This window comes from Populus euphratica, unplaced genomic scaffold (assembly GCF_000495115.2).
Source record: "Populus euphratica unplaced genomic scaffold, PopEup_1.0 scaffold113.1, whole genome shotgun sequence".
Taxonomy (NCBI): Eukaryota; Viridiplantae; Streptophyta; class Magnoliopsida; order Malpighiales; family Salicaceae; genus Populus; species Populus euphratica.
The window spans coordinates 519,978-535,895 of NW_011499984.1; the positions used below are offsets into that span (position 1 = coordinate 519,978).

At 34.9% G+C, this 15,918-nt stretch overlaps 2 protein-coding genes across 4 annotated transcripts; one reads left to right on the top strand and one right to left on the bottom strand.

Annotated features, from left to right (window-relative positions):
* The first annotated feature begins 908 nt into the window (after positions 1-908).
* LOC105139983 (uncharacterized) lies at positions 909-7,694 on the top strand. 3 transcript variants are annotated; one of them, XM_011046641.1, is made up of 9 exons: positions 909-1,172; positions 1,300-1,696; positions 2,076-2,127; positions 2,222-2,267; positions 2,383-2,464; positions 2,575-2,719; positions 2,822-2,909; positions 3,822-3,888; positions 6,752-7,694. In XM_011046641.1, exons 2-9 carry the CDS (start codon positions 1,505-1,507, stop codon positions 7,334-7,336), a joined length of 1,257 nt encoding a protein of 418 aa, XP_011044943.1. In that variant the 5' UTR covers positions 909-1,172; positions 1,300-1,504; the 3' UTR covers positions 7,337-7,694. The 3 variants fall into 3 exon arrangements, with proteins under 3 accessions (XP_011044943.1, XP_011044941.1, XP_011044942.1); XM_011046639.1 differs by having other exon boundaries at positions 909-1,114; XM_011046640.1 differs by having other exon boundaries at positions 909-1,067.
* A 2,321-nt stretch (positions 7,695-10,015) lies between these two features.
* On the bottom strand, positions 10,016-13,898 carry LOC105139984 (coiled-coil domain-containing protein 94 homolog). Its single transcript, XM_011046642.1, has 8 exons — positions 13,543-13,898; positions 13,294-13,443; positions 13,068-13,202; positions 12,905-12,970; positions 12,590-12,640; positions 12,382-12,468; positions 11,013-11,097; positions 10,016-10,483 (listed from the first exon to the last, which is right to left on the bottom strand). The coding sequence occupies exons 1-8, from the start codon at positions 13,738-13,740 to the stop codon at positions 10,272-10,274; spliced, it is 984 nt and encodes a 327-aa protein (XP_011044944.1). The 5' UTR covers positions 13,741-13,898; the 3' UTR covers positions 10,016-10,271.
* Positions 13,899-15,918: the final 2,020 nt, after the last annotated feature.

Below are 15,918 nucleotides of genomic sequence, written 5' to 3' on the forward strand. Positions count from 1 at the left end.
CATTGTTTATAAGCCTTGTCTAAAAGTCAATCTAAGACAATGATTGAGTCACGGGTCGATTGAGTTGACTCTAGTTAACTTAAGCCAACCAAATCCTTTTATTTTATAAAAAAAAATCAAAATGATACCATTTTGAAAAAAAAAGGAAAAGAAAATTAGTTAACGAGTTTTGACTGTTTTTTTCTTAGGCTAACCAAAACATGGATCAACTCGAGTCTTCGACAGTTTTACACTTGGTCAATTCCCCCTCAATTTCTTTTGAAACTTGGCCCAGTCATGGGTCGAACCGTTGGGTTGAGCTAAGTTTTAAAATAATTGCTTTCCAAATATGACGCCTCCAATTTAATCAGTGTCTAGGGTCATGAGTTTGAAAAGTTTGTATGGGTTGATATCATTTTTTTTTCTCAATTACATCCTTTAAAGTTGTTCGTTTTAAAAAAAGAACTTCGTTTATCAAGGTGACCTAGGTTTCTTTTGAAGTCGTTTTTTTTATCCTTCAAAATTCATTTCTTTTTAAAATTCAACATTTTTTTTTTCTGTTTTGCCTTCTATTTAGTTATCATGTCCATATGATCCTTCTTATGGGTTTTGACAACCTCACTTGGTTTTACTAATGCTTTGTTTTTTATTTTTTTCATTGATTTTTTTTCATGATTTTATTATTCTACATTTTGATTTTTAATAATTAATGATCATTATTATTTTTTAGTTCTATTTTTATGATACCAGGTTGTGAGTTTTTTCTTTAAAATACAATAATAATATTTGAATAATTTTTTTTATATTAAAAAAATAATTATTTGACCCGCGGAGAAGTATGTATTATCTATCTATAATGTCATATGCGGTGCATGTGTGTCTATTTTATGAAAATAAAAATAATTACAAGTCCTTTTTTTAAAAAGAAGAAACTCTCTATTATCTCTTTTCTGTTCTCTATATGTATGTATGCACGTGTATATGTATGTATGTATAAAAGAGAGAAAGTCGTGATTTTGTATCTCTTCTTGTCAACAATCTCTCGGTCTTTCCTTTTCTATCCTCATATTTCATCTCACATTGGAGATGTTAGTCCTTCAATGTGATTCCATTTCTTTTCTTTATTTTTTCCAAGGTAAACTTTTGATCCTTATAGTATCTACAGATTTGGAGATGTTTCTGTATATAGCAAAGTGAGCTGTGAATTGGTTATACTGATTAATAATAATTTTATGTGTTGAATGGTTAGGGTTTTTGGTGCTGTGATTGTTTGTTTCATTCATTCATTGTTGCTTCTTTGTGTTTATTCAATTCTTGCAGGTTTTTGTGCTTCAAAAGTGAAGTGAATGGATGGGAAAGTCTATATTGCTGTGTGAGCATGAATTAGGGTTTCAGATATGGATGATTCTTAGGTGTTGCAGATTGCTGTAATGCATACAAGTTTTCTGAGTCAGTTATTGGAAGAGTTTCTTTAACTTAAAAAAGAAACAAAAATTGAGTTGAAGGGAGTTCTTGGGAGTATTGGATGGGGAATAAGCTGGGGAGGAGGAGACAAGTGGTGGATGAGATGTATACAAGACCACAAGGTCTATATGCTCATAAAGATGTGGATCATAAAAAGCTAAGAAAGCTCATTCTCGAATCCAAGCTTGCCCCTTGTTTTCCAGGGGACGAGGACAGCTGTTATGATCATGAGGAATGCCCCATCTGTTTCTTGGTCCGTGTTTCTATCATTGTCTTTCTATCTAGTTTGTTTCTGTCTTTTTCTCCCTCAAGTTCATTTTGGTTTTTTTAGCTCATTTCCTTTGTGTTTGGTTGTTTGCAAAGCTGAAGAAAAAGAAAGGAACTTTTTTCCCCCTTACATTCGCTTTAATGTTCTCTTGAAAAAAAATGAAGTATTTGATTGATTCTTTCCCTTCTTTTTGAGAGACCTAGGCATATTCTTTTTTATATACCATTTTTTTCCCTCTCCCATTGTTTTGTTGGTGACCAAAGAGAAATAATCGATTTTATAAAGCTAAGATTTAATGGTATTAGACCCTGTTGTACATTGTTGGTGTGACTAACCTGGCCCTTTTGTTTTGTTTTTGTCTTAGTATTATCCGAGTCTCAACCGATCAAGATGTTGCATGAAGTGCGTCTGTACAGGTAATTGATTAATTGGCCATTGAGTTCTGCAATTTGACATATTATGTTAGTTATTCAAATCATTTATGGAATTTGAGCTGTGTTCTTTGTACAGAGTGTTTTCTGCAGATGAAGAATCCTAATTCAACCCGACCTACTCAGTATCCTTCAGTGCAAATTTTTTATTTCAGTTGCATATTTTGTTTAATTTGATTGTCATCATCTTATTACTCCCTGAAGCCATATTCCTATGCTTGCATTACTTAACAAGATCAGATGTCCATTTTGCAAAACCGCAAATTATGCTGTGGAGTATCGGGGTGTGAAAACAAAGGAGGAAAAGGGTTTGGAGCAGATTGTAAGATTTTATTGGCCTTTGTAACCGTAATTTTTGTTATTCTATGTACTGTGTGCCAATACTTTCCTTATATTGGTTGAGATTTATATGCATTTCTTCATTTTCTGCAGGAAGAACAGCGTGTTATAGAAGCGAAAATTAGGATGCGACAGCAGGAGCTTCAGGATGACAAAGAGAGAACGCAGAAAAGATCAGAAGTGAGTTCCTCAAGCACTAGTATTGCTCCAGGGGAGCTTGAATGTGGGCCAGCAGCTGGTATTCTCCTTTTAAAACTCTGGTAGCTACTGCTTGTATGCTTATGTTATGGTTATCATGATGGTTATAAATTTTCTTCTCCTCCCCAATCATCTCTCCCAGTTCCATCTGATAGGGCTCCAGTGGAAAGTGAGGACATTGTTTCGTCTCAATACTCAATCAGACATCCTCTGCACTCTGGAGGGAACAGGTATATTGCATCTCTAGTTTCTTTCCCCCATCAAGTTCTTGATTCAGGTTAGTGATACAGGTTCTATTATGATTTTTGTGAGACAAAACAATTACAAGGAAGACAAGATGTTTTATCCTTTAAATTGTGGGCTGCACATTTTCTTTTTTTCAAAGAAAAATGTTGTATTCCCAATTTTTTTTGTTGTCCTTTAGAAAATGTAACATTGTGGGTGTTCTGTACTTTTTGATGATATGATATCCTGTCAACTGTAGAGATTTTTTTTCATGGGTGTAGTAGTTTATAGGTTTGAAGAAGCTTGTTTTGCAATATACATTCTCTTGATAGCTAAGTGTTACATCATCTAATTCATGCACGGATCAGTTGTATATATTGTGAGGTATGAACAGAGGCTAGTGTCTAAAGTTCTTGCTTCATCCATTTAGAGGTTGAAATATCTAGTGAAAGAGTCGAATGGGGTTCCTGTGGTTATGGAGTGAGAAGGAAAGAAGATGGCAGTGTCATAACTGCTTTACACTATTAAGACTCAAGAAAAAGAAAAAACAAAAGCTTCATTGCATGCTGCAGCTCATTGAGACTCAGAGTTGTTTTTTAATCAAGGGAGGGAAGAAGTTAGAATTACTGTAAGCTTTGTTTTGGTTTAATGACTTAAATTCTAAATCGAAGATGCAACATTTGTTATCTCACAACACTGATTGCTTATTACTCAGATTCAGTATGCAATGGGATGGTTTTATTTGACACTTTCGTATAGATATGATCACCACCAGAACTCAGAATAGCATGCTTAATTCCAAATTTCCTGTTTAACAGTCTGTTATATTAGGCTTAATAAGATGTTTGAACTGATTCTAATTTTCTTCCGGATTGCCATTGTTCTAATTTATATATCAAATGTTCATTAAATTGTAGGGATGATGAATTTGACCTGGATCTTGAGGATATTATGTTAATGGAAGCAATTTGGCTTTCCATTCAGGTAAATGGTCTTTGATTGATTTCCTCCAACTTGTATGCAAAATTGATTTTATTTGACTTTTTTACCTCCTGTATCTGATTGGCTTTTTGACATGTATCAGTCCAACATTATCCACGCACCAGCTACAACTGATTGCATCTTACCTGTGTAGGAACTGAATGTGATTTATCATTTTCTATACATCAACATTTAATGATCACCAAATTTATAATTATGGCTATGAGAGAGTACCTTTGAATCAATTCCTGTTAGGTAATGTAGAGGTGATGATCACCCATTTATAATTATGCCTATGAGAGTATGTTGAATCAATTCCTGGTTGTTAAAATAGAGGTGTGTAAGAAACTAAAGCAAGTTTTGGGATGCTCTTGCAAAATTGTCTTGTTTGACATTGCTGCTAGCAATGGATGCTCTTGATTCTCATTCAGAGCTTAAACAAATTCCCTCAACTATTGTGGTTGTGATTTAAGTCCCAAAGTAAATGGTCTCTTTTATGTCTCATCAAGCTAACATTGCTAATTTGGTCAGGATTCTTTCTGTGTTTTCCAGATCACCTCTCATAGTGGGTAAATGAAATTTATGATGTTAACAACAATACATTGGACCAAAAGATGCAAGCCTGGTGCTTTAAAAATAACTTGTCACATGTTCTAATTTACTTTTCAGTTCTTTTTATGTTCAGAAAATGATCATTTCAAAGGATTTGGACCTTTGCCTCTTCAATTTTGCAGCAATGTTCTTTAGGTCCCTTTTTATTGTTTTTGCTTTGCCTTTACCTTTTCCATTGCCTGTTTCTATCTTAATCTTGCACATTTGAGTGTGCTGGAAGGATCCTTTGCATTTATCCATAGTAGTTATTATAGCATATGACATGGATTATCCATGCTATAAGATAATTTTATCAAGGTACTTATTGGATCAATAATCTATTAAAATGATAATATGAAAAAATGTGTAAAGTACAATTAAATATAATGAAATAAGAAGTACAAAATTTTATGTATTAGATTGCCTACCCAGTAGAATTGTTGAACAAATCTTACCTAACGTAATTTAGATCTAAATTTATGAAGGATATTTTAAAATTAATTTAATTTAGTAATTAAACAGCCAACATCATCCCCACAAGAATTTAGAGATATCATATTCAATAAAAGTTCAGTAGTATGAATTTAGATGAATATTTTTGTGTGTGATTTTGTGAGTCGGGGTAAGTGTGCCTAATAAGCAGAATCTGTGGTGTTATTATTGTAACACATTCTTTTTTTGAACTAATTTAATATAATTGTTGCAATTTATGGAGGACTTCGTAATAAATACAGTGGTGCTGTTAGGAATTAGTCAAATGAGATAGTTAATATTAGGGATGTGCAGATTTTTTAAATATTAATAATAATAACAAAAGAGAAATGTGCAATTGAAATTTTTCTTTACACTTTAGAGGATATCTTAATATTTTTATAGAAAATCTTAAAAGGTGCAGAATATAATGGACAACATTTCAAAAGCATCATACTGCATTAGAAAAATCATCCATGTGATTATGGTTTTTCTCTCTCAATGTATTTGTGTATCATCTAGTTTGTGGTCAGATGAATCAACCATGTTTCATTTCCTGCTTATATAAATTCATAAACTTTTGTAGCAGTGCATGTAATTTTCTTTTCTTATTCTTTTTGGATATATAAAAATCTGATGATATAAAATCTAAAGCCAGCCACTTTATAAAATTTTTATATCTGAGAAAAAAACATTACCCAGCACCTCAGTAGAAATCATAATAAGAAACACACCACCTAAATTATTGGAGTAGAGAGATCATAATTAGAAACAAAAATTCAAAATGGAGAACAAATTAGATTTATCTAGTAAATAGATGCGAGTGCCCAACAATTGAATGATACATCATCAGTTATAACTAGTATCAAACTCATTAAGTTAGTCCCTCTCTTTCTCCATCTGTCATGGCATTATGTTTCATCAGATACTATATCACCTATAGCTTTTCCTTCCAACTAACAATTCTTCTCATCTGTAAACACTGTAACCAGGCATTGTGTCTTTTTTATGATAGCTGGGTTCTTATGCATATGGGCATCTAGATGTAGCCCAGTGAACAAAGGAAAATAAGAAAATAAGAGGTTCAATGAAAATTGGAAGCGTTTCAAAAAGATTCCCAAAAGGAGATAATCATAGCCAGATCAATAGAGAAAGTAATTTAAATTTAATGCACGTTATATCAGCAAGGAAGGAGTTACTTCATTAGTTGATGATATCTAGAATGTAGGCCAGTTGAAGTTATTAAAAGAGGTGCTGCTTACAAGTATTTTTGGTTTATTGGTGCCTAAAACACTGTAATTATTGTTGGCTTTCCTCATAATGAAAAATAATATTTGTTATTGTTGTTGAATTGCTTTCCATTCCTTGCTGTGGTATTGAATACTCTTTGCATATCTTTTTTTCTTATTCTTCCTAGAGAAGCTCAGGTTTAGGAATCCATTGCCTCTATGTGTGTGTGTGTGTGTGTGTGTGTGTGTGTGTGTTTAGGGGGGATATATTTTTGACAAATAAAGTTGAAAGCTTGTGCAAATATAGATGTAGATATGGATGATAGACATTTTCTGTTGTCTAATATACACTTGGATGCACCCGCATGCATGCATGTGCTCCTTCTAAGGTGCTACTTTGGCAACTAAAAATTATGGGCATGAAGACGTGTTCACACAAGTATGCATGATCTAAAGAATGTTCTGTTTGCTATTTTAGCAACCGAGCTGTTCTTGTCTCTGATATTGACATGGGAGATTTGACTCGGTTCTATTCCTTGTCTTGACAATTGACTTAAGATCTTAACCTACTCCAGGAAAATGGAAGACAGAAAAATCCGCTTTGTGTTGATGCTGCGCCATCTGAACAATTTATCATGGAAGCACGCTATGCTTCACCAGCAAAGGCACCACTGGCTGGATCATCATCCCCTTCTGGAGGTCTTGCATGTGCTATAGCTGCTCTTGCTGAGCGTCAGCAGATGGGTGGGGAATCACTTGTTCACAATAATGGAAATATGCCTTCATTCAACATGCTTCCAAGCACTAGTAGCTTTTATAACAGGCATGTGCAGGATGCAGACGATTACTCTCCTGCGCAGAGCTCTAGCAATGTGCTGCCAGATTGCAGGATGATTGTGACAAGGGATGATGGGGACTGGGTTGCAGATCGTGGATCAGACGCAGCTGAAGCTGGGACCAGTTATGCTAGTTCTGAGACAGCAGAAGATGCTGGTGGAATATCTGCCCTATTACCCCCACCACCAGATGAAATTGGGGGGACCTTCCAGAATGTCTATGGACCCATTGAGAGTTTTGAAGAGCAGATGATGCTAGCCACGGCCATTTCTCTTGCTGAGGCCCGAGCTATGACAAGTGAACCCCAAAGCGCATGGCAATAGTTTTCAGGGATAAGCTGCAAAAGTTTGAACAAATGATGCTGGCGAAGGCTTTTCAGCTAGCTGAGTACCAGGCCAGGGCAAGTGCACAATGCGTGCATGCAACTGGCTCAAAGGTTCAGGTAGTGAAGATTCTCTCTACAGTACTACGTATAGTTGTTAAAGGAAAAGGTATTGTTTTGGTGAATGAAAGGTTGTTTGGTAAACTATATTCATAATGATTCCAAGTCACAAAGTCCTTTATTTTCATGGATCTTTATCATTTCTTAGCTTGTTCAGGAGTCCCAGGGTAGCAAAAATCTTTTTTTTTTTTTCCTTTTCCACAATTGATGAACAAAATTGAAGAGTAGATTTGATTCGATGTCATCATAGCTCCCTACTATTGATATTGCAGAATCCTATTCCTAATCATTGGTTTTCAGTTATCGATTTGGTTGATCATTTACTACCACCATCCCTGGGGGAGGGCTGGGAACTTGTACGGGAAGTTATAATAATCTTCGTGCCAAAACAGGTGTCTGAAGATTTTCAACACGGAATTAACTGCTCACACCTTACCTTCTTTCCCGTTCATATGAAAAAGACTAGCAGTGCTAATCTCATTAGGCCACGCGAACCCATCGCACCTTTGACAGGAGGAGGCCAATGGTGGTCTTCTCTCTACAAAGCCTAAACAGGTTTGTAAGATTTGGGGCAAATGCTACGGTGCTCCTAGTAATTATGTATGTATATATAAACCCGTAAGGGCTAGACCCTTAAAAATAAAAACCTCTCCATAGAAATTCTTAGATACCCAGCAACTCATTCAAGGGGGAGAATTTGAAAACAAAAGAAAAAACAACTGAAGGAACGATCAGTTATAAATTTACAACTCTTATGCTGGATCGCATGGTGAGTAGATGAAGCAAATGTACGAGGATCGACAGATTTGGGCTGAAAGTTTCCATATTTCTATGCTGGCCCAGGATAACCTCAATGAATGCGTGAATTAATTCATTCAATGTGGGGGGAAAACGTAAATTTGCTTGAGTTTATCCGTTGTTGTAAATAGATTGAGAATCAACACAAGTTATGAAACAGGCAGTTCTAAATTATTCCAACAACAGGCAATTTCTTACATGTTTGCTTCCTGTTCTTTATTGAAGGAGTAGCTAGACAGTGTTGGGTCCTCTAAGAGACATGGTTTACAAAATTCGACGCAAAGGCAGGTTCAACCGAAGAAGAGATGTTGTTTGTGATAGAGAATGTAACTTTTTTTGATAAGCAAAATAGAGCCTGTTAAAGGCTGGACAAGCAACCCAAAGGGCTTTGAGTTTAACAAATCCAGCATACAAAAACAAAAGAATCCAAGGCAATATGAATTACAAGAATCACAAGACTGCAGATTAAAACAAAAAGGGTATGTAACTTGTTCATGCAAGCTACTTGAATCTTATGGATTCCCATGTCTGCATCTCATATGTCCTATTTCCAAAGAAGATTGAGTTAAGGCCATGTAGACTCAAGTAACGTTTGCTGTCACAAGAGGTAGGCTTTGCAAATGCTGTTGCAACTCGAAATTATTTGATTATATTTGCGATGCTAGACTTGCTCTTCGTCTAGAATATAGCTCATGGCACATAATTTATTTCGTTTCATAGGGGATTATTTAAATGCTTCAAAAGCTCTTGCCTTAACCCTTCACATTTAACTAGGAAGGGTTGAGTTAATATTCTGTAAAACAAGCTTGGATTACCTTGCGGGGGCTTGGCTCAGAGATCGTTGAGTTTTTTACTACAAATTGCCTTTTAATTTTTTTAAACCTGTAATCGGACTGGGATTCGGTAATTCTGTTAAGGATTTTCATTTGGTTTAAGTTTCCCTTTTTTTAGGTTCCGACACAACAGTTGCTTGCTGTTCTTGAACAAACATTGCTTGAGGTTATCCAATGCCGAGATCAAGGTCTGAGAATACTAGCATGTTACCATTTATCCCTAATATAACTGTTGGATAGAGTTCAAGACCAGAATACTGGCAGAAATCTCTGATGGTCATGTTTTGTCTGCTGTTTTTTATCAGTGGCTGTTGCAATATGTTTCCATGAATTTGAATTCATGCTTTGTAGTCGGGTCAGCTCGAACTTATTTCTCTTTGATCATTGGTTTATAAAAAACTATCTATTTATTATCTATTATTATTTATTAATTAATAAAAACTATATATATTTAAAGTATGTATATGTACATTAAATTATAAATATTAATTATATTATATTTAAAAATTCTAAATATTCTACAAATATATTTATATATTTCGAGTTATGTTCGGTAAATTTTAGATTTATATATCAGGTTAAAAAAATATCATTAAATTATCAACTCTAACGATGATCATCTGCAGGAGAGCGAGCTCCTCACCAAGCAAATCGGAACCATTAAATCAAGTAGATGGCCTTCCACAGGAGAGCTCATCACCAGACATGCCAGAACCATTAAATCAAGCAGTATCTGGAATTCCAGGTAGAAGAGACTGTCCCTGATGTATTTGATATTGTAATATATAATACTTTTTAAATTATTTTTTGTTTGAAAACAAATTAAAATGTTTTTATTTTATTTTTACATTAGCACATCAAAAACATTAAAAAATACTAAAAAAAACATCAATTTAACATTACATTTTTAAAAAACAGCAAAACGCAAGTTGAACAATAATGCCAAACGGCCTCTAAATTGCAGATCAGAATCCAAAGATTGAAAGCATAACATTAAGCACCCAGAGCCACAGGAGATAATTGGTTTGGAACGGCCCGACCTATGGTTTTGAGTGATATATTTTCTTATACAGTATTTGACACATTCAATGAGCAGCGCACCTCAAGCAACAGAGGGTGAAGTAGATTTCCAAAAAACTTTTATCAAGGAAAGGAAGCAATGTTGGTATACAACAAAATCATTTACTAATCATCCTCATCATCGCTGTCATAGTTCTGGCATAGGGATTGTAGACCAATGCTTGGATCATTAGCTGTACTCTGCTCTACTTGTTTATTCTCCTCTGGCTTGTTACGGTCAGAAACTGCAACTGGTTTCTTTTTCACAGATATCCTGATCAACGGGGATCTAAATTTAGGTTTGCCATCATTTTGAGTCCCTGAAGCACTTGAATTTTCTGTTGACAACCAAGGAACATGAATGTCAGACTCACCTACAATTTCATAATAACAGATGAACGTAACAAGTTAAACAAAAAGTAATTAGCATTTGAAGAATATTCCTTTGCATATAGCTTTAATAGCATCTATTTGGGACAATAACATACATGTTTCTGAATATGCTAGACCTCTCATGAAGACCACCAGAAAGGCGGTGAAACATTTTGAAATCAAATATACCTTTTGTGCAGGAGGTGTTTGATATTTATCAGAAATCCACTGAAAATTTAGCCACGGAAGAAAAATTGAGAATACTGTAGCTATCTATGTTGTTCTGGCCTCATAATAGTAGTAGTAGCATTAATCAAACATCACAGTCAATCTATCATTATTACCCAATGAATAGCTCCATCAAATCTCAACAAGGAATTTATATATAACTTATCTTTTCATTCACTGCTTCTAAATATGAACTCTAATTGCACTTCAAGAATTTTAGTTCTGAACAATATATGGAAGGGAAAGGTAAAAGATGACATAAAGTACCACTGTTATTTGAGCTATCTGAAACACTAGCTTTTGCCAGTGAATCCGTTGGTTTACTTGAAACTTCATCAGCAACCTTCCTCTTCTGCATAGCATGCACTCAAAAGTTCAAGTTAAGGAATCACTTGATCTCCACAAAAAGTCATAAATTACCATGCTGGAAGTTTGATACATTACAGATGAAAAGAAGGGAAAAAAAGGCAAACATAAATAGTTCAACAAAGCTCATGATGAGTGCAGTAGATGAAATGCTTCATAAAAACTGACAAAGTTAAGGCATGATGGCAGATGCACCGAGATACAATTCTTGAAGAATGCAAAAGGTCATACAGACAGACTGTATTTCTGATAAATGACATTCAGGTAGGCTGCTCCTCATGTCTAATTGAATAAGGACTCAAAATTAGAATGCTCCAAAAAGGTCACTATCATAATATTATATTTGAACACAGATCTTACGAGAGATGGAAATGTTGGAAAGTAGGACAGAAAATGGAGGAAAAAGGCTAATTTTTTATCATTTGGTAGGGTGAAAATGTGCAAGTACAGAAGATAAAAGTGGCAATATCAATATTTTCACAAGTATGGGCATCATTGTGAAATATTCATGTATATTATATATCTTCCCAGTCTTCATATATTGATCCAACTGTCATAATTAGCTTCACTCCTGCTATGTGGCTTCACAAATTGTATTGATCTAGGAACTAAATCATAGGTTACATGACCAAGATTCAGGACCAGTGAACCAACAGCACCAGGATTAGTATATACACCTTTGCATACCTTGATCTATCTCAATTCTAAACTAAAAATTCATTCTGAGAAAAGTTGATTTCAGTAGGATTGATAGAAACAGTTCAGATAGATTATTGAAGTTTGGAACTAAATAATTGAATATTTCTGTTTTTCAATAGAAAAACTCCAAAGCACACACACTAGCTCATTCCTTGGTGTTTTGATTATACAGAGAGATACATCTTTTTTCCAAAGTCAATGCATCCAAGCTGAGTTGTAATATTTCCAAAGTGATTAACCTCACTCAAAGGTCAAAGCCTCCATACAAACAACAGTTAAAGGGGTACAAAAGTCATATTTGCAAGTAAAAGTACGAAGATAATAGATTTCACTTGAGATTAACCCCTTTTCTTGGACAGAAGTAAAATATTTGTGTTCTACTAAATTATACTGATGGGAAAAATTGCCTGAGGTAAAGAATGCATGTGAAAAAATTTACAACTATAATTGGATCTCTTCTCATATTTTCCTTTAATAATTAGGCACAATATATTCCAACCATTCACTTTTTCCTCTTACTTCCAGAAACTGACCTATATAAAGAAAAAGAAGATTTACAAGATTCTCATACCTTCAACTTATCACTTGACATGTTAAAATCTTCATCGTCATCAGAATCTTCATCTGAAATTCTTCGAATAACCTCTGTTTGTCTTTGCTTTAAAATATAAACACAAAACAAACCATTTTATGACCATCTAGTCATATAGAAGGGAGGAAGGGGATGCAAATGAGCAGGTCTGGAAGGAAACTAGCAAGTATAGAAATTGAGTACTAACTTGGAATAATGATTTTATAAGAGCTTCATCCTCTTCCTCCAACTTCCTCTCCTGTCAGCAAGTAAATCCATTGCCAGATTCAGAATAAGGCAGTACAACACAGAAATGAAAAGGCAAATGTCCCGAGAAAAAAGCAAGCAAGCATTATTCCTGCAACTAGAATCTCTACTTTGGTTTTCACACATTTACATGTAACGTTATATGTAAATGCAAAGAATTCACATTATGCTTTAGTGCATTTCATTTCAATGGGCAAATTTATTCCTATGGAAAAAGATTTAAAAGGAAAACTATTGAATAGCTTAAAACTCGTACCTTTTCAGAAGCTGTGCGCTGCAAAGCCTCAAGCATTGCATCGACACTGACAGTAGCATGTCGAGACTGCAAAAATGAAAACAGAATCAGTACAGGATGACAAAGTAGACCAAAACACAATAATTTAACGAATAACATCAAATCCCACGAACCAATTAATTACCTTCATGGACTTCATTTCATCAAGTGCAGCAAGAATGTCAATCTCTCTTTTAGAATCCAAAGTTCTGTTCTCCAGTGATTTCATGGCATCCCCCATCTCTTCTGCAACCCTCTTTTTCTTCTCAGTGTCCAGTTCCTACCACCCACAACAACATTATTCTCCAAACTAAAAATTCTCACAGCCAAACAACAACCAAAGTACAACGTTGTAACTAATATATTTTTACCTCATCCTCGGCACGCCAAGGTTCAAAATTCCGCGTGGCACCACTTTCGACTGTATAATCCGAGTTTTGAGGATCTGTCTTCATTGCTAGCTCGGCCGAACACCTCGTACATTTGAAGTAAAATCTAAATATTTGAATTCCTAAATACGTCTGCAAAAAAAAAAACAAAAAAAAAGAACGAAAAGAATCCTTCCAAAACACTACCAGTAAAAATAAAGACAGACAGAAAATTAAAAGAAAAAAAAATACCTCGCCAATGACATCTTCTTTGCGAGAATTAAACTTGGTGCCTTTATAGATGTAATTACCACAAGTATTGCAACGGATGCTCATAGGAAGCATCATTCGGACCTTTATCTGTTGGTTCTTGGGTCTTCGGATCCTGGGTAATTTCGATGGATCAAAATCTGGTGGGTAGTACTTGTTTAACACCTTTCTTTCTCCCATGTTCTCTGCTTACTTGCTTCTTCTCGCGACAACCACAAACAAGAAAACCCTAATTACTCAGATTTGTGTTTGAAATTTGCTAATTGGTTTTCCAGCAAGAAAGATAGAGAAGGCTACAAGGAAGGAGGACAGCTGCTTCGTCATATAGTTATTAACTAGTTTTTTTTCCGTGCTACGCCATGGTGGAATTATCTTTTTTTATCAACCTTAAAACAATATATAAAAATGTTAAAAGTTAAAAATTTAATTTATATTGGGCTGAAATATAACAATATTTCAGCCCAATATAAATTAATTTTTTAACTTTTAACATTTTTAAATATTTAAATGGTAACACCGATTATATATATTTTTTAAATAAATAATAAGATAGCAGCATATTAAATTAACTTGATCAATGCATGTATATGACTCTTTGCATTTGGCATGTACATGCCACCAGTATCGAGGTGTTAATGGATCACACTTCTTGGACATGGCTTTCTGGAAGCTCTTTATTCTTTCTCGTGAAAATGCATTTATATATATCTCAGGTGAGGATAAAATTATACTTTCATGTCTTGTGAGTTACAACCCTGCTCATTTCTTGATGATGTAACCACACCCCCGCTTATTTCACTAATTTCTGGAAGCATTTTCAGGATGTTCGGATGACTCTGCTGTAGATGATTTGACAGAATCCAAAAATGGAAAACATTGATTTGTCTGATAATGTAAAGCTTGAGGAAAGTTGTGTCATTGTTGATGATAACCTGCTCTATGGGGAAAACAGCTTGAGGAAAGTAGTGTCATTGTTGATGATAACCTGCTCTATGAAGTTGCTTCGTAGAAACCGTAAACTCAGATCATACAAGGTTCTCCCTCTCTCATAGAAACTGTGTGATTGTTTATGTTTTGTGTGTATATGCACCAAGCACGCATGTGGATTGGCGGCTGTGGGTCTGTGTGTCGTAGAAAACTCAGATCATACAAGGTTCTCCCTCTCTCATAGAAACTGTGTGATTGTATATGCAACAAGCACGCATGTGGATTGGCGGCTGTGGGTCTGTGTGTTGGGGGGGAATGTGTTTGGGGCTATGCATATACGCTCCATGTAAATGGTATGTGTGAAAAGAATTTATTCGCAGTTATGCAATTGATATTTTTCTAAACATGAACGATGAATAAAACAAAAGGAGCCCACTATATTTCAAAATGTGAAGTGCTTCAAAAAATAATGATAGATAATTTTACTTGGCTGGTAAAACATGGGCTCGTTTTCTACTGTATTTAGTTTGCAAGTATTAGCTATATCTTTGTAACTTTAACTTTCCAGGTTGACAATCTTTCTATTATCTCTCATTAATTCCACCATCTTTTGAGGGTGAGTAGGAGACTACAGATCAAGGAACTCAATAGAAACTGCGAAGTCACACAGCACAGATAGAATAAATTTAAGACAATTTAAGTTGAAAATCTTGTTATTCATAATAAATGGAACTCCTTATGATCCTGTGTGTTTCCATTAATTTTATAATCTTGTAGACAATAAAACCTACTGACCCCTTTCGGTTTCTTCTTTTTTGAGAAAAAAAATCCAAGATGCTTTCTTTTCGAAAAAGAGGTTAACCAAGGAGTATGAGCAGCTAGCAATTTGGTTTGGGGACCTTGATGGTCATGACACAACGCAGCGTGAGTTGTCATCTGGTACCACCATCACCTTGGATCCCGATCCACAAACAAATTCGACACAAGACTCTGAATGGGAGCTCCTGTAAACAAATTCCCAAAACTTTGGATAGGCGTAACTGGGCTAATTGGCCAGCCTGGCCCTTGTACAGGTAAATAAGATGAAGATAATGCCACGGTCTGTGAATAATAGTTGAAGGGTATAACGTTTGGTATAGAAAAATATAGAGTTATAAAGTGGAAGATAATGATTATCAAATTTCATCTGTTCAACTGCTGATGATGTTTCTTTTCTGATCAAGTTGCTATGAAGTTGCAATATCATTGTAGTTCTTGCACTACTACTTTTCACTTTTCATATTGATCTTAGTATCTTCATGTTTGAGCTTTGCTGCATATGCTTGCTTGTTAGGGGAAAGAATTTTCAACAATCCACAAAAAATAATTGGATTGTTAATTTAATTGTCAACACTCGAATGTACCTCTGGCTTCAAGTTTTTTGAATGATTC